This window comes from Sander vitreus, chromosome 4, assembly GCF_031162955.1.
Source record: "Sander vitreus isolate 19-12246 chromosome 4, sanVit1, whole genome shotgun sequence".
Classification (NCBI taxonomy): domain Eukaryota; kingdom Metazoa; phylum Chordata; class Actinopteri; order Perciformes; family Percidae; genus Sander; species Sander vitreus.
Window position 1 is genome coordinate 3,408,211 of NC_135858.1, and position 19,764 is coordinate 3,427,974.

General features: G+C 42.0%; 1 protein-coding gene across 4 annotated transcripts in view; it reads left to right on the forward strand.

The window, feature by feature from the left end:
- The window catches only part of pdzrn3b (PDZ domain containing RING finger 3b), a 105,924-nt gene that overhangs the window by 66,849 nt on the left and 19,311 nt on the right, over positions 1–19,764 (forward strand). The window contains exon 1 of one of the 4 annotated variants that reach the window (XM_078247722.1): positions 12,843–12,926. The exons of the other annotated variants lie outside the window; for them this stretch is intronic. Within the exon in view, the coding sequence (XP_078103848.1) occupies positions 12,858–12,926 (69 nt within the window). The 5' untranslated portion in view covers positions 12,843–12,857. Of the gene's footprint in view, positions 1–12,842; positions 12,927–19,764 lie in introns of those variants that run through there. 4 annotated transcript variants of the gene reach the window in all.

Consider the following 19,764-nt stretch of genomic DNA (forward strand, 5'->3'; position numbering starts at 1 on the left):
GGGAGTCACCTGCTGGTGGGGTACTGCCCTGTGGCGGTGGACCTCTCACCTCGCTCGCCTCTCGAGGTGCACCCCAAGTCCCTCGGCAGGCCATCCGTGTCACAGCTTGACTGACAGGTACAAAGTCACCACTGTGTTGCTCTGAGGTCCTAAACTCACCCCTGTCACTCAGCTGTCCCAGGACAATGCCTGACTGTCCCATCCCCTCGACCTGCCTCTTTGTGTCCTTATTGAATTACAGCACAAGCTGGTTCTGTGCACTCCCAGAGTAATTGAAAACATGTGATTAAAAAAAGGCATGGATGTGCAACACTGGACGTGACTCCATCCAACAGGAGCAGCGGTCAAATGGAGCCTGTGAAAGATGATATCGGCATGTGCCACCCTCATTATGAGGACTTAAACGTCTTCTTTGTAGGTGTTAAGACCGGAGCCAGGAGTTTTGAAGTGATTGAAGGGATTGTGCCGACCTCAAAATGAAGTCATGTTCCACCAGTCTGCTGCAGACGGAGCGTAGCCTTTTAAGGTGCCTCCTCACTCTTGGCCTTGTCAGGGTGTCTGCTGGGATACAGAAAGGCTGTTTATCTTCTTGCTACTGTGCTGAGTGTAACGATTTAAAAAGGTCTACAAAGTGCAGTTTCTCTCTTTTTGTAATATTGTTATTTATGTTGGATTTTTTGGGATACCTTATTTATTTTATATTGTATCCTTACTTGCAAATCCTTAATCCAAACTAAGCCAAACTACAGTATTGGTCCAATTTTAAGTGCTAAAACAATGTTTTCAGGATTTCTGAAAGCTGAGTTGGTTCATTCCTGTCCACGTAGCTTATCACACGATTTTTGCAAAAATGTTTTACAATAAGTGAGCTTTGTCTCCGCCCCTTCTTCAACCAAACTGTTGGTGCACATTCAGCATTCCAAACTTGTGATTGGCCAGAAGTAATGAAGACACTTAATGTATTAGGAGAGAACATGAACATATAACATAAATCCATTATTATTAATCATAAAGAAGAAAAATGCAATGAAGTAGATCTTAACTAGTCTGGCTTTCACCAGACCAAGCTCAGTCTTTTAAGATTGAACATTAGTCTGGGGAGTCTGCTCTGTATTTTCTACTGCACAAGAGGCGTGATCAACGGGCATAGTTCAAATGACTTTGTACGCAATTGGATAGTCCTTCAACCAATCAGACCAACGATCCAGATCAACAGAAAACTAATCGGCAACGGTTGTTAAGGTTGAGTTATCATGCAAGTCATTTTTGAGCAAAGACGCCAAACTTTTCCCTGTCCTTCATAATAGTTTTTTATTTTTGGAATTTGGACTGTTGTTTGTACAATACAAGAGATTTGATGACCTCACTTTGCATTTTTGTATTATTCGGATGTTTTATAGACCAAATGATTGACCAGCAGTAGGCTTTTAATCAAGAAAATAATCAGTAATGTAAATAATGATTATTTGCTGCCCTAATTGATTTACCAGTGTAGTATGGCTACTCTAACAATTATTTTAATTCCTAATTAATCTAATGATTGATGATGATTATTTGGTTTGGTCTATGAAATTTCAGAAAATGGTAATTAATCCTCTGCATGTTCAGAAACTTCAAGTTGATTCCAGCTTCACATTTCAGGAGCTGGAACCACCATTGCTAATTCAATGACAGAAATGAACATTCAGTTATCAGAATTGTTGCTGATTGAATTTATGTTAACTAATCAAATTTGTGTTTCAGCACCACAGCGTAGCATCACCCCAGGTGATTTTTGTACCTCAAATATCCACTCACCAATAACTCATTCCTGTCAAGTTGGATTGAAGTTTCCTCTAAAAGTGGGACAAAGGCTAGGTATCCCATTAGTGTGTGTGGGGGGTATCCGTGGGCATTATTTCACACATGTACAGTATATCTGTCTGCAGTGGCCCCCTTCTGTCATGAAGTAAACCACCACAGGCAAAGATGATGTCTAGGTACAGACACACACACTCAGGAGAAAGGCGAGTAAGGTGCATAAATGTTGCTTTCAGGGAGTGTCTGCGCTCATGAATGTGTGCTCTGTTCTCATTACTACCCTTGATTACCTTAATCCTCCGTCTGAACTCAGGCCTGTTACACGCACGAGGGATCTCAGTGGTCAAAGATCAAACCATCCCCCTTCTGCTCTCTCCTAAAATCACTGTCTCCTCATTAAACTGCAGCCTTCGCTCTATCTTTCCCTTCTCTCCCTCCTTTTCTCCGCATTAGCACCACCAGTCCCTGCTCCCTCCATCCACCATTCCCCTCTGTCAGTTGCTCTTTTGTGTCTCTTACCCGTTGCTCCCCTGCTCTTCTCGAAAGAGTAGACTGCTCTCTCTCGCTCTCTTAATGGACTGGGTACTCTTAGCATCACCACAGCATTGTCCTCTGTAAAGGCAGGGTACTTCAGCGCAAATGAAGTTGGAATGAGAGAGACATTACAGGCTTAGGTTCCTTAAAAGCATGCTTCTATTTTCCTTTCGTTCCATTCGGAAGGGGAATGGGCTGTGAAGGGGGAAGAAGTGTGGGGGCTGGGAGGCTGGTTTTGCAGTTCTTGTTATTTTCAATCAAACACACTCTTTTTGAAGATGTGTTAGTGATAACAGTCCTTGAGAAATTATATTTGGGCTAATGATGCTCAGAACATCAAAGGAGAAACATGCACTTTGAGGCCATTTTCCAATTTCCAGTTTGAGTGAAATACACTGAGCCTCCACCGAATCAGAAATGAAATGTTTCGGACCAGCGCCTCATATTGATATTAGTATTTTCTTGTTGTCCTGGCAGCCAAATGTGTCAACATAATTGAAGCATATAATGTATTTCATTCTGAAAGACATGCATGCTAAAAACAGGCTTCATTATGATCCACTGAGTTGTTTGATAAATGCTCTAAAAGCCTTGTGTATTTGGTAAATAAACAGGGAAATAACAGCATCAACATATTTTTGCAGTTGCCCTTCATATTTCCATTTTAAATCATAACTCTGTGCCTGCTTTGCATAGCATTAGGACACTTTCTAAATAACACATTTGCACCCTAAATGCTTCTATTTGCATAATAATTTCACTACATCTATTGACATATGTCATAAATTAATTTCCCATACGGGCTAATGGCATTAGCATTTCCTTCTTTAAAAGCTCCACTGTTTGGGGTAATTATTCGATCGGTAGTAGAGAATGGGGCCATTGTACACAATTGCATTTCCTAGGAGTTGACAATTAAATTAACTTTGGGCAAATCTGGTTTGTATTGTCATGAGCAGATGTGTCACAGGAAGCATTTGAGAGGAGTTTATTGGCGAAATCTAACTCATTACAGGCTACTCATGACTGGTTGCATTATCAGTAACGTAAAATCCTGCCACATTCAAACTGCTACTTGCTTCTATAGCAGTTATGTGTATTTACTGGTTACAAATGTATTTTATTTTTATTTTAGTTATCTCACAATCAATGTAAAAAATGTATAACCTGAATGCATCTTAGGAAGTTCTACAGATTTCCTTGATTTTATACCAGTTGCAGTTTGAGCTTTAAAACCTGATGATTTTTTTCAATCAGAACAATGCAATCTTGCAATAATCTTTTAAACCCCGCCTTGGGGCTATATGGGAAGGATAAAGCATTAAGAGCAAGGACAGATAAGCTAAAGTCACCATGTCAGTGCTAAATGTATTGCTCAAAGACATTTTAACTTTCCAAGTGCCAGTGGCAGAGAAAATGAATTCTGTGGTTAGTCTAGTCCAAAAGGTCAGCCGTCATCATCAAACCAGATTGTCTCAGGTATCCTGTGGGATTTCTTGGTTAATGATGATATCCACTGTAGAAGTTGTCATTTCACACCTCTCAAAAATCCTAGAATAGTTAAAGAGACAGTGTTCATCTAAACCACAATGTCACCAGCTATTACATTAATGTTGGAGGCTTCCAGTATTTAAATTTACCTCACTAGTTTTTTTTTCTCAGATTGGGACATATATTTTAAACAATAATAAATAATAGAATATTAAAAAGCCCAGAAATAAAATGGTCCGAACCATTTTTCTCTGCCAAAGGAACAGGAACATGAACAAGTGTAAAGGCTACAAGCCTGTGTTTTACTTCTGTATTTTAAAGGTTTATTCAGCCATGTATGAAGTTAACAATCAGTCAAAGAGATTTTTGGAATCTGTGTCAGCTGACATCCGCTGGAGCCTGACACATCTGAAGAGGAGTGGACATCTCACTTCCAAATTGCTGACTGGCTAAGCAAAAACAACAGGGAGGCTGTGAATTGGTCTTCACTGCCCATAAGGCCTCTGAGGTCACTGCCACGGCCTGACTAATGAGCTGGGGGGGTCACGTAATAAAGAGATTTACGGACTGGTCAAGACAGCCAGTCAGCATAGACAGCAATTTCATCAAATTCCAGTGGAGTGCTAAAGACGTGTATGTGTGTAAAAATAACATTCCCCCTTGCAGGGTAGTGGGCTCATTTATCACAGCTGACTTTGGGCAGTTAAACCCAGCTATCCGTCTGGGTATTGAAACATTTGAGTGGTGTCAACCAACATGTCAGTCAGTTACCTTTCAATGACCTCAGCTCTCCCTCAGAGCTTTTCATTTGGAAAAGCACTGTAATGTAATGAGATTGAGGGCTGAACATGGACCTTTGGCTATAACTCACTTTTTTGAACCTTTCACTCAAACGGGTTGACATATTCCCTCTTTCCACTACAGGAACTAAACTAAAATTGCCGTAACGTTTAGAGATCGTCAAGGGGTCTGTTATTATTTCCTGTTATTACCTTGCTATAGGGAGAACCTTTAAATGACAGCCCTGCGCAGGAGATGATAATAAGTTGCAGTTTTCCATCTGTAATGCAACCATCGCTGTCAATGGCTGTGGGAAACGTGAACACCTGCCTACCGCCTGCCTACATGTTGCAAGTTAGTCATAAGGATGTTGTTGTTTGTCCCACATGAGTGTGTTCTGTGTGTCCCTGGGCTTGGGGGGACGGGTTTGACTCACATGTTGATGTAGCTGTCTGGCTTCATAGTAGCCTCTTCTGGCTTTGTCCAGCTTGGTTTACTCTTGAGGCAGTTCTCGTTGTATTAGATGGTTTAAGAGGATGAATGGCAAAGTTTCAAATTCTTGGAAGACCCCTGGCATCACCTGTTGTGTTTTGCATCCTGGCTTCTCCCTGCATTAGCATACTCCCCATGTATGACGCCAGCTCTGACCGTCCTATCACTTCCTACCCCATGCTCTAATCTACCAAACTAAAAGACCCGGGTCTAGTTAAGTTTCTGGGAAGTTAATGGACTGCATTTATATAGCTTTTATCCAAAGCACTTTACAGCTTATCTCTCATTCACCTATTTGCACACACACTCGCCCAACCATTGGGAGGAAACACAGTTCAGTATCTTGCTCAAAGACACTTTGGCAGGAGGGACCTGGGATCAAACCGCCAACCCTGTGATTAATGGATGACCCACTCTACCTGCTGAACCACAGATGTAAATAATACATCTCTATTGCTGTAGAATGATTTTCAAAACCTGTCACTCCATCCGCAAAACTTTCATCCAAAACATCCTTTGTTGAAGTTATCAGATTGCCACTATACAGTCTCAGTCCAGAGCCATTCGACCTTGTGAGCGCCCACCTCTGCAGCAGTTTGTGCACTCACTCACGCTCCCTCACTCTGCAACCAATGTAGCTGAAGGCTTTCTTTGGTGACTTTGGCTGCCAATGTGCTGGAGCAGCCGGGAGTGATGAAGGTTTGGGGAATTAGCTGGTGACAGGAACTCTGCGTGGACTCCAGAGTTGGCAGAGCCCTACAGGGATCCTCGGAGTGGAGTCACATCATTGAACCCTGCTCTAAGTACAGGGGGTGAAATATGAACTCCTTTTAATATCCCGCCTAATAACTGTGTTGACAAGCGCCATGAGTTACCTTCCGCAGGAATGTCGTGGCATTTGGATAATTAGCTGTAAATAGTATTTTATCATACCTCGCCATCACACAGTAGTGGAGACGTTTTTATAGTAGCAAAGGTTAGGTGGTCATTTTACTCTGCTTATGGAGCTAAATACAGGTATCTTATAGATGAGGGTGGGTTGCAGGGAACCAGGCCAAGAGAATCTCTAGTCTGTCTGCACCAAGACCAATTAATTTACACTTCAACTCTTCCTGCCCATGCCTGCATCCACTTGGCACCAATGCTGGCTCATTTAGAAAGCCAGCAAGCTGTCCTCTTTACTCCTTTGTGAGAGATGTTTGTTTTTAGTTAAAGAACGTGACAGAATTTTCTTTTTTTGACAAGTGTGTAATGTTCCCACAAGTTGGCAGAGGAACAGAGGTCCCAGTCCGATGAAAACACACAAAAACTGATAATTGCTTTTGCGTCGTATTGTTTGTGTTAACCACCTTAGTGATCACACCACAACAAATGCCTGAAGCTGTTTTTTGATGATTTTATACAGCACAGAGCAAATTTCTGTGCATTTTACTGCCAGGCTGTTGATAATGGGAAACAGCCTCAGGGAGCTTGAAAACAAGGGGAACTAGATTTACATTTTATGCCAACAAAAATCTAAATCCCAAAAATATCCAGTGTCCTACATTGGGATGTGTGTGTGAAAGGGGCATTATCATAACATTTTAACATATCAGTCTTTGTAACATCCCCTTATACTTAAGGTATTACACTAATAGGATATATTGATGGCATTATTAGTTGTGTGAGTCTCCAATTAAACTGTTTCGGTGGCTGTCACTCCTGCTGGCTGGGCTCCCTGTTGGCACAGGATCTAGCTCGCAGAGTAAATAGTAGTACAAAGCTGACAGCTGTCTGATGAATTATGCACAGCCCAGTGTTTCAGAGGTGGATACACACACACACACACACACACACACACACACACACACACACACACACACACACACACACACACACACACACACACACTTACACTCACATACATACACTGATCCTGGCACCGCTCAGGCCCCAGCGGTACAGTTGAGAGGGACTGGAGACTCATTAAACTCTTCCACACATTTAGTTTCTGTTCCCGTTCCCTCCTCTGTGGCTTCTTTGTGTCTCTCTGTCTCATGTGTCTTCTTCACGCCTTCTTTTAACATCCCTTGTGTTAGCTCTCGCTCCCTCTTCCCGCTCTTGTATGCTCATGTGGTATCTCCATTAACACGGCAGAATTGTAGCTCCCTTTTCCTCTCATATCCTCTACAGATTAGAAAACTGATATGGGGGCTCAAACCAAACCATATCAAGGGGGACTAAGATATGGCCAAAATCAGCTCAGTGGAGGCATCCTAATCCTGGACTGTAGTGGCCCAAACCTGTTGACTATTGCTTGAGAAAATGAATGATTCAGAAAGAAGTTTTCAGAGGAAAAGAATGTATTCTGTCAGAGTGTTGCTGTCAAACTAACTTTGGTTGGGACTAAATGTAAAGTTGTAACTGATTACTCTATTAATGCTTCATAGATAATTCCCTAATGAAGCAACAGAGGTTGAGATAGTTTGATTTGTGAAGCGTAGTATTGGTCAAGCTCCAAAAAGGCTGGATCCCACATTTCCCATATATGATAAATGCCCACATCTTCTAAACTGTGCACCTCCAGTTTGTAACGCGGAAGACATTATACAACTGTTTTTTCATTAGTTCAGTAATCTTCATGGGTAAACTAATCATCGTATAAAATCGGTGGAGTGGCCCTTTAACCAAAGGGGACCCAACCAATGGATGTTTGGCCATTTAAGGCAACTACTTATACTTTCCACGTCTGCGATGGTCCCAGTCATGTAACTTTGACCACAAGTAGCGCTATGGAGCAGTGTTAGGCGGGGACTCCATACCCTTTTCCTGCTTCACGTTATTCTACTGATCAACAGGTGGCGGCAGGGAAGCAGACAGCTAGCAAGTAACACATGGGTGTAAACAATGGAGTTTCCAAAACATTAAAAGAAAGTGGCTTTGCAATGATTTATAAGGAAGGAAATGTATTCAACACATTTGTTAGAGATCAAGGATACACACAATGCGTTCTAGTGAGTAAGGATGAATGTGAACAGAAACTTTGTAGGCAAGAAGTCTATACAGGGTACCTTTTAACATTTATAATTACATACCAATTACTTACTTTTGGCTTGGTAGAAAGTGAGAAACCCATGACCCTTGAGATGTATCATCTCGTTTTCGAGGGGGTCCCAACATATAACACAATCGTTACATAATAGAGGAGTGAAAGAAAATAAAATAAAAATACAATTAGCCATTAGCAATACGACAACGTACATACAAAAAGTAACAACAAAATTGCACCCACATGCACACGTTCATCAATACATTACATCCACTAAATGGCCAAGATTTCCAATAATAAGTAAATAAGTAAACAGTAGGGTGTGAGTGGATTACTAACTACAGTCAAATATAAACATTAGGTAGAAACAGTAATAATAATGAATAATGACTTACTTACTTACGTTTATAACTGCTGACTTGATGGCTTATTTAAAAGTGAAAAAACATCACACAAATGACAAACCCTTTATAAAGGGGGCCTTATTAGAAAGTGGTACTCTTTCTAGTAGCATCCCACTTCAAACCAGTCTGTCCATCCAGTCATGTTGGAAAAAGCAACATTTAATCATCTACCTGTTTATGTTTCCAGCATTCGTGGTTTCATCCCACGGAGTATGAACAGTTGAGAACAGTGGAAAGTCCTCATTTTTTTTTTTTTTCTTCGAAACTCAAGTAAGATGACGTGAAGTGACGTTAATCCAGCCTCTGCTGGTGCACAGAACAATGACTCTATACAACAGACAAGCCACAGGACGTTCTCCTCATGGATTCACAATATGTAGTCAATTTAGTTTTCCCCCGTCACTCAATCGTTCCTCGCCTTCCAGCCCTCCTCCTCCCCTCATCCTGCCGTCTGGACAGTGCATTAGAGGCGTGTGAGAGGACCTGGACATCATGCTTTTTCCTTGTGTTATCACTATCAGCCATCAGTTTCCTATTTCTTCACATGTTGCCACGTTGTCACCTTCTGCAGACTTTGTCTCGACACCCTGTTAAGTCCACCTTTTTTTTTTAATTCTTTCTCCGTTCTGATCACTGAGATCTCGCTTCCCACGATGTAGAGATAAATGGCTTGGCATTTTCCATGAAATGTTGAGGTCAGGTTACATTAATTTCAGGGGATCTGCAATGATGCCATCATGCAGACTGAAGACAATGAGGGTCATCTATATAATTACTGCTCAGTCACACACTGTAAATCTTCAGATAATCAATCATTTGGTAAATGTGCTTTTTTGCCTATGGAGTTTGAAAATGATCTGTACGAAAACAGAAGCATTTGTTATTTTATAGGGGTTACATTCCAGACTATTTCTTGACCGGCAAGGAAAAGTCAGGCACATACCATAACACGGGAAATCGTTTATGCTTCAGTTGTATGAGATATAACCGCTTTAGAGGTGCTGGTAGGTGAATTTTGTCTGTCGTAGACAGCCAGTCTAGTAGTTTTCCCCTGCGTTCAGTTTTCATGCTAAGCTAAGCTAACTGGCTGCTTTCTCGAGCTTCATATTTATGGTACAAACATGAGAGCGGTATTAATCTTGTCATCTTACTCTCGGTAAGAAAGTGTATAAGCATACTTCCCAAAATGCTGAACTATTCTTTCATTGTCATCATTTAAGCCATTTTTTACTATGGATGCTTGTCGCAGCTTCTCAAGTGTGAAGATTTGCAGCTTTTCTCTATTTTATAGCATAACAGATTGACTATATTTGGGTTTTTAACTGTTGGTTGGACACAACAGGCATTCCGAAGTCTTACCTTGGGTTATTGGAAATTGTGAAGGCCATTTCTCACTATTTTATGAGTAAACAATTAATAAAATGAAAACTGAAAATAATAATCATTGGCAGCCCACGTAGTAACTTATGTAGTATGCTTTGTTTGTAAAATATTACGTAATATTCTTCAGATGAAATTGTCCATTTTACATGACGTGAGGAGCATAAAGAGCTCAGAGGGTGAGAAGACGATTACATTGGGATGGTGTACTCTGCACTGATCGCCACCTGATCCCACTGTGGCTCTAGTTAAAGCCATGGCTCTTAAACTGGGCCCAATGGGACGCCGAAACAACACCGGGCAGCCTCTATGAATATGAATGATCCAACAAAGCATACATCAAATGCACAGGATCCTAGCACCACATTGCTAATTGGGAGGATATGTGGTAACCTCTAGACCTCTTGTCTCTATAAAAAAAAAAAGATGTTTATTATAACAAACCACATGACATTATTATCATTTGGTCTCACTCCCACTGAGATAGGAACCTCCGACACTGTGTCACCGTCTAGACCAGTAATGAATACAAGCTGAAGTGTGTGTGTGTGTGTGTGTGTGTGTGTGTGTGTAGATAAAACCACACCACAGGGACGGAGAAGAAAGGTTTTTGTCACCGGTGATGGCAAGAAGTTTAATTAGCACAGAGCAAATGAAATCTCTGAACACGACGACGGCCAGCGTGCAGACCCTGTGGTTGAACAGGTCCTCCGTTAACTTCTCTGCTCAATATTTTACTGCTGCTGTCTGATTATTCATTAATGCGCACATATTTTCTGCAACAGCTGCCATAACCTTTAGCGCAGTTGTTCATATCAGAACGCTCTCTCCGTTTTGACTTTGTGAATGGGATAATCTCAGTGTGAAAGAAAGATTAGCCGAGCAAGAGCGCTGGCGAAAACTCCCCACTGATCCCAGCCCCAGGCACAACAGTACAGCTAATGTGAGCGTAGAATTAGTTTTTCATGCTACTCTGGATGAAAGTTTGAGTTTAGCAGACAGACAAGCAAAGCCTGCAGTAATTATGAATGATTGTTAGGTTCACACAGATACCTTCACAGTTTGCCCGAGGCAATATTTTGTCACCATCGCTTCCCCTGCCTGAAGATCTTTTTTTTTTTTAGATTGTCCAGTATTCTGTGTGGTTATGGTTCTGGGAAATAGATGAGAATTCATGTGAAGACAGCCTTGGTTAATAGCCGTTGGACAGAATACAAACATAGAGATTAAATGGAAAAGTGAAATCTTATTATCCGAATTCCCATCCAAGTGTTTTATGTAAATTTGAAATTGGCGAAGCTGAATAAAAATGGTAAATTCTGATAAAATAAAATAATAATATAATAATTATGTAAATTCTGCCATAACAACCTGTGGCAGTGTTTGTAACCAAGAACTCAGTCTACCAAAACTGTTTCACATACTGTCACACCAATGAACAATACAATTTTGTGGAGGACTGGTGGAGTTAATTTTTTTGGTTTTCATCCTTGGATAGTATGAAATATGGCCATTTTATTAGTTGACATCATAGAACAACTTTCATGCTTGCTTTGTGTTCCTGGTGTAGTTTTATTCTGTGGCATTTGAAAAGATTTACATAAAATTTGCTTGACATTTGACTTGAAACCTTCGAGCTTCGCTTATAATGCCGCTGTCCTGGAGAAGCGCAGGAAGTGTGGAAGTGCTGATAGATAGGGATCAGTGGACACATCTGGCAGGAGAAAATACCACTATCACCAGCAGTCAGTGTTTCTCCCACAGGACAGCCAAACCCCCCCCCCACCCCCTTCCCACCGCATGCCATGAAATCCATCCAGGTATGCAGCTTAAAACCATATTTCATTCATTATAGGGTCAAATACTGCACTCCGACTGCTTTGATACTGTTTCACGTCTTCTGCCTGTAATGTAGAAAGACCAGCAACAGCATTTGTTGCCCTTCTGGCCCCAAATGGACATTTGTCTTTGGTTGGCTGTGTGGCATCAGAGCAGAAATCATGCCAGGTCTGGCTTATGAAGCCATACCCATTGTCTGCACATAGGGCAGCAAGAAGAACCCAGAGAACTGTACTGTATGACACTATGCATAAGATGCTCCGCTGGGTAAAGGCTTGTCCGGCTGCTCTGGGGAGGGCCAGCATAAATATGTATCTGGTTCATTTGTTTTCCCTGGCTTTGGGCCTGTGTATTTGGAGAGACCATACATGAGGAAATAATGCTCAGTGTCTCTTTCGGCTGGATTAGTATACCAGGTCACCAAGTGCTAATTTAACTGGGGCACAAAAAGGGTATGCTGTAACAGAACTGCAGAGCATAGCTTTGGATGCATAAGTCACACATATGTAGCGCCTAATCTGTTGTCACAGATGAATGTCTTCTTGTCACACTGTGGGTTTCAAATGAAATGTCTGGAACTGTTAACAAACACGATTTGGGGGCCTCTTGAGGGAAACGTATGAGTCATGAAATGACAAGCCTTTCTGTCACTCAACATGCTTTCTGCACAATAGATGTAATGATGCTTATTAATTAAGAAGGCTTCATCTCGCATGTCAGCCTCTTTGGTAAACCCCATTAGTGAGTTAGCCCCCATCATGAATAATCAATGAGCGGCCACTTAATTAACATGAGGGGGTGTATACAGCCGAGCTCTGGCACTGGCCCCCCGTAAGCTCAGCAGAAGGCTGGAGAGCGTCGGAGAAGGAGGGAGGGAGCATGTGAGGCTTGGAGGGGGGGGTGGGGGGGGGAGTGTTTGAGAGAGACGAGGCTGAGCCACTGCCACAAGCTGGGGGGAAGTCAGTCCTGTCAGGCAAATACGTCGTGTGGCTGTGAGTGGACAGAGGGAGTCAGTTCAGAGAGCAGAAGAAGAAGAAAAAAAGAATCTTCCACTCTCTTTCTGTCTGAGTGGCTGGAGGAAGAGCCTGGATGGTGTGATCTCCTCCACCATGGGATGCAGCCTGTGTACCCTGCAGAAGCCTGAGGAGCAATATAAACTACTCTATGAAGTCTGCCAGGTATTGTGCCCAAGCCTCTTTTAACCTCAGCAAGAGTTTTTCAGGCTCTTTTTTTTTTTAGGTTGTTTTATTGTACTTTTTGCTGTTTCTGCAAGAGCCATAGTCAGTTTTAGAATTTTGTCACTGGCTGAGTGGGAGAAGACCGGAGTGGAGTTGTTGCCGGCTGGAGCTCCTGCAGCTGAGCAGCCTGAACTCTGGCCGCAGGGGTCAGCTAGAGGTGGCGCGCTGCTCTTAAAGGAGGGGGGTGACGAAGAGGTGACAGCTCTCTCAATGTGTCTGCTAGTGTGTGCCGTCCACTGCCCTACCTCCTCATTGTCGACTGATTGCTGACTCTGAGCTTTCTGGCTTTAACCCCTGTTTGACTTTCACTAAAGTTTATATTTAACACTGCAGTGCTTGTTTTGCACTTCTTTTTTTTCTTTTTCCACCAAAGAAAACAGGGCATGCAGGCGAGTTATAGATGTACCATTAACCCAAAGCGAGAATGTTTTCACAAGAACACTTTCTTGCCTTTTTTTTACTTTATATATCCTTTGATAATACTTTGATAAATCCCCCGATTAGTGCTGAAACAATGTATTGATTAGTTGATTAATTATCAAGCAAAAATGGCAAACATTTTCTGCTTCAAGTTTCTCAAACGTGGAGATTTTCTACTTGATTTTGGTTTCTATCATTGTTAATTGAATATCTTGGATTTTGTTTGGTTGGATGATGAAAATAATACTTAGTCGTCCCAATCCTAAAATGCATAATGCTGTACATTCTTGGTTTAGGATATTTGACTTTGCATGTTGGATTCATTTGGAAAAAATTAAGTAAACCCTGATTGATTTTTGTCATTTAATTTTTATTAATTTCCCCAGACGTTCAGAATTTCAAAGCAATGCACCATCTTCTACCTCTCTGTCTGGATTTTCTCTGCCGTCAGGTGAACTAAGTATGAACCCACCTTCTCCGACTCTGTTCTCAAAATCATTTGATCTTTGATTAGATTGTAGCATAAAAAGTCTTTTTATATTGAAGTCATAATTAATCTTAGCTGACTGAATGATTATTACTTCAGTGGAGGAAATGTGGGTATTTCATTTGCTGTGTGACTGGCGTGTGGTGCCTCTAGAACAAAACCTACAGCATGTTGCCGTTCTCTGTTCTTTGCGGGCTTTGCTGCGTCGTCAACTTTAATTGATACGGCTCATTCAGAGTGCTGGTTTATTCATCTGAGAGTGTTTGGATTCAAGTGGCAATCCGGTCTAATGAGTGGAAATATATTACTGCAAACAGTGTATGACTCTGACAGACTGTGTTGCCCAGGACTGGCTTCTGTACCACGCTCAAATACATTTTTTTTCCCACGTTCTTTTAATCCATAATGGACCTCGACCAAGTATTATCTTCCAATCACCCCAAATTACATCTCCATTTACTGCACAGGGTGCCGGGTGACTAGTGGCTGGTTTAAATAAACGTAATGGTCAAGCTCTCCGTGGATCTCGCTCACTGTTCTCCCTCCCATCAGGGGAAGTCTGACACCGTTTCTGCAAAATTGTTCGGCTTTAATCAGGTCTGTTCATGAAACACAAAGACTAAAAGGTTTTTGCTCGTCTCAAGGAAAAGATTGGTTTTGTGCATTGGCATAATAAATGGATTATGGATGCTGACATTGGGGTCAGAAAGCCCTCCACTTATCCACCCCCAATAGCCAACTAATAACAGCAAAAACATGGTATATGGTAGAGGGCTGTCACTTCTTTTGTTCTGCTGTCTCTTTGGTCACAGTGTCACCATGCCTGTCAGTTCTCCATCCTAGATTGGCAGGCCGTTCTTCTGTCTGTCTCACAGCAGTCTTTACTTTTGTCAGTTACTCTGTCTGCCACTGAGGCTCTGTAGAGAAAGTCAATGTGCTGGCTTTAACATGACAAGTCATTTGTCATGTTGCTTCCCTCGGAAAAGCCAAGCCCTCCGGCCCCACATGACAGCAGAGATAACACTGATGGTTTCTGATGCACTGTCAATGTGTATTCTGTTTTAAAAGGTTAATGATAGTGATGCTCTCTGAAGAGTTATGAAAGGAATTTGTCATTCCACCCAAGTCTTGGCTGGGACACTATTTCTTTTCATACTTGCCAGGTCGTTTTTAAACAATGGCAGCCTTGTAAAACTATTTTCTATACGGCTGAATCTGACGGGGTCTTTTTACCACCTGCCGATTATTTTCATATAATCGATCAGTTGTTGAAAAATCTAAATTTCCAGAGCCCAAGGTGACTTCTTCAGATGTCCTGTTGTCTTACCAACTGTCCATTCAGTTTATGTTCCAACCCGGTCTCACGCCAGTTCGTGAAATGGTCACGTTATTTTGATTTATTGATTCGTGTACAGGTCACAATTTTCTCGTTTATTTTGTGTACAGGTCACGATTTTCGAAAGTGACCATTTCACGAACTGCCATGACACTGGGCTGCTCTGGGGGACGCAACAACGGGGAAATTAAACGCCACAACGGGGAAATTAAACGCCACACGCCGGCGACAACAATGGGACGGACCGCCACACACGGGACGGTTGTGGTTAGGAAGAGAATAACGTGGAATGAAACTGGGTGAAAGTCTGTGTTGTTTGACCCATCCACCACCCCGACCAACCTCCCTGCGCGGATTTTCACCTTATCAATACTACTTTCTACCGTAATTGTTCTGTGATCACGAAATAAGCTTCCCATTGAAATACATTACTTTGTATACTAAATTTGTGCTCACCACACGAAAACGTGTTCAGTACACAAATAGATAGATTCAATAACGTGACCATTTCACGAACTGCCATGAGACTGGGCTGTATGTTCACATAAACAGAGAAACGTAGTAAATCCTCACAAATAGATGCTGGAAACAGAGACATTTGGAAATGTTGAATTGATTTGACAAAATAGTTGGGATTATTTTTCTATCTATCAACCAATCGATTAATTGATCAAGAATTTCAGCTCTACTTTTCTGTCTTCCATTTTCCAAAGAAAAACATCAGCCGACCATTTGGCCAACGTTTCCTTGTGTATCCTCAGACATGACAAACAAGAGAATTGAAAGGTATATAAGGTTTTCTATTGTCGGTCAGATGGAGAGGCACAGCTCTAGTTTGCATGTCTCTGTTTGTATACTCATCAGGCAGCGAACCCAAAGAGTGACTGAATTACAGTAATAATACAACCAGGAGCTTAATAGTTTGTCTATTAACCCAGAATTATGAGAAATAGTGAGGTTGTCATGGCCTTTGGCCAATTATACCACAATGATCAATCGAGGATAGCACACCTTACAGAGCAGACGCAACCAGCCCAGCCTTCTGACACATTTTGTATGTTTAATCATTACATATGCCCTACTAGATGGTGCATTCATAATGTACAACTAGTAGCACTGGTTAATGATGGCCGACGGGTCATGACTGCATTCACCATGCAGGTTATTGTAAAGCTTTTTAAAGCAGTTGTGGTGTGATTGTACAGCACAACTTTTATATTTTTCTGTAGGTTAGTTTGGTCTCAGCTATGCGTGCAAAACACTTTGAAAGGAAAATGTTTAAGGTCCACTCAACCCAGTGCTGCGATATTGTAATCAATCAGTCATGGTCAGCTACAGTTAAAGGCTTGCATATTACCTTGCTAATACTTGACTCAACCTCAAGGACTTGTAACTTGAGTCTTTCTCTGACACGAGTGTTATTGGCACTTCAGTGATGCTTACGATTCTCGTTGCAAGCGCCTTGGTCCTAGCCGCATCACTGTCGTGCCAATAATGACGTTATGTCAAACCCTGTCATGTAATATTGCTTAATTAGCACTGGTTCTCGATGGTGAGAGCGTCATGAAGCATTTTTGATGCCGGCCTTCCTCTAGTAATGGACACATAAACCTTTTCTTTGCAATAACTGTTAGCATTTTTGTGGTGCCGTGCCTTTACATGGTACAATAGATGTTGGTTAATGAAATCTGTGTGCGCACATCCCTAGCTTGTGCCTCTGGGGGGGATTCTGGGAGGTCTTATTTCTCCTTACTGATAATACTGGCAGATCCTCTTGTTCAGTGAGCCTGGCAAAGCACCTACTCTGCTCTCCCTTCATCTCTCTGAGGACTTAATAATCCATGAACACTTGAAATCTTTCCAGTTCATTAAACACCTTCGCTCCAACTCCCATGTTGGAAGCATGAAAAATATGCTTTTAAACTGTTATATAAAAGTCAACAGACTACACATAATTATTTATTTATTTTTACCTGAAGGCATTTTATCAATCCTGGCAGCACTAGAAATACTTGCTTGACTTTTTTTGGATAAAATTAATGAAGAACGTCAGAGGAATTGCACTTATGCACATTTTTGTTGACAGCACTGTCAATAGAGCCCTACTGGAGATCAAACATTGTTAAGGTCTATTAAAAACAGCCAACATGGCTTTTTAGATAAGCATTTTCCCTTTTCAATCATTGAAGGCCTGAGCTGCGGCAAGCTCAGTGCTGCCTTTTAAACTTGACCCTTCTGACAGCAGTGAACCCCTCCGTCCTTTCTTCAAAGCTAAAGGTAAGCACCATGTGGAGATGTAAGCTCAGCTGCTTTTGTCAGGGACTTTAAGGTAGAGGCCTTGGAAACTCTGTTTGACAGTCCAAGGGCTCTTAATCTCTCAAGAAGCACTCTGTAATGGCTGTGGCGCCGTGCTGCGGCTCTTACAAGACCCAGAGCTTAATTAGAGCCTCAGCACAAGCTGGCTTTCGGGGCTCTGATCCATGCTGAACTGATCTGGACTATTGTTTGTCTGCGAAGTCCTTTGCTGTCTAAGGTCTATCTGTATCTGTGGATTTTTTTTCTCTCTGTGTTCCCTGCAAAGTAACAGCATCTTAAACCAAAAACGATTGATATGCTGAGCAATCGAAGTTTACAAATGAGCCCGCTGGAACATATTCTATCCGAAGCTTTCCAAGTGCCACTGCCTAATTAGCCATATTTCTGATTGAAGGGTGCAAATATGTCATGCTCAGCTCAAGAAGCCAAGTTGTCACAGTGCCAGATGGTCTCAGTATGACATCTTCTGGACCAGACAGACAGAAAAATTTGATGGAAATATTTCTACAAGACAGCACGTCATCCCTTCAATCCTGTGCCCCCCCCCCGTTCCCCACTGTCAGAGACCCCTGTCATCAAAGCATTTACCAGAAAAGAGGAACTTGCAAAGATGCAGCTCGTCCCATTTCGGCCCCAGCCCCTGTAATGAGGCTTGACACAGACAGCGTATGGAGACAAAGCAGGGATCACCAGCTCCGAGCGTGGCCACCGAAGCCTGACACTGTGTGTTTTTAATAACGGCTAAGATCGGCCCTGGTGTGCCGTCACATCTGTTAAACACTGGAGCAGGTGGCCGGCTGCCACAGGGGAGCACTCACAGGAGGCTGTGTACCTACTGTCAGTCCAAAGCAAATGACAAAGAGGGATCACAGCCACAACGGAGATATAACATCATCCTGACAATACAGCAAGACAAATCTAACTATTTAAGCGAGCTTTGAGATCATATTGAAAGGAAAAATTGATGTAGTACATAAGAATGTTAAGAGTTTACCCATATCTCCCACCCCCACCACATAAAGATGTCACTCATTATACATGTCAGATGTCATTGACAGATGCTCAGTGTCACTTCACGCATGGATGTCAGTCATAATTATCAAGTCCCATGAGTCCTATTTTGCAAACTAAATCTCTTTAGTTTATTTGTTTCACAGAACATAAAAAAACAGAAATAATGTGAAAGAAATACAAAAATACATGTGAGGGTGTGGTAGAAACCTGAAGCGGCTTACATAAAAACCACAACCAAAGTACATACGCAAATGTAGACGTACACAATCAAAAATACATTTTAAGTGTTATGGTGTTTTTCCATTACATGGTACCTGCTCAACTCAGTTCGACTGCACTCTTCTTTTTTGGTTTTCCATTATGAAAAAAAGTCCCTGGTACCTGCCAACAGGTACTTTTTTTAGTACCACCTCCGTCGAGGTTCCAAGCGAGCTGAGGCGATACCAAAAGGTGACGTGAAACCTGCAGACTACTGATTGGTCGGAGAGAATCGTCACTAATCACTGCGTCATCATTGCTAGCGAGTCTAGCGACAGACGGGGGTGTCCTGAACAAACACTCCATTTTTATATTGTTTAGCCAGCGGCTAAGTCTTCAGTCTTCTGGTAAACAACCACATGCCGAGAATCAAAAACGACAAAAGACCAAATTTGGGTCCGATAAAAAGAGGTGGTCTCGGTCCGGACTAGTCCGGTCCGGTTCGTTTAAAGTGTGAAAGCATTTTTTGGATGGTTCGGACTTTCGGACCAAATACAAGAAGCTCTAGCAGGCTCTCCTTGTGTTACAAGACCGGGGAAGCTCCTTAAGGAATAGCTCGGTGCTTAGTGTGTAGGCTACATGAGAGAGTGTGTGACGGTGAATGCGCTCAGAGCAGACAGCTGTCGGCTATCAGAGCTGAGAATACATCAGCAGTTTATTTGTTAAGTGGTAGTAAATGTTCAGTGTAGGTTTCCGTTTGTCTCTGAATAAATGCTCCAGAAAGAAAGTTCCCGTGTCTTTGCTTCTCAACATCACAACAAAACAAAAAGAGTATGTAGAATGGCAGTAGGGGAGAGCAGCAGTCAGTTGAAAAACTCTGACACAGAGAGAGGATACGAGAGGACGGGGAAGCCCGTCTACAGACCAATCAGTTATAAGTATCTGGAGACGCAGCTCATGTATGTGATGACGGCAGGACGTAGTTTTGTCACGTATAGATCTTTAGT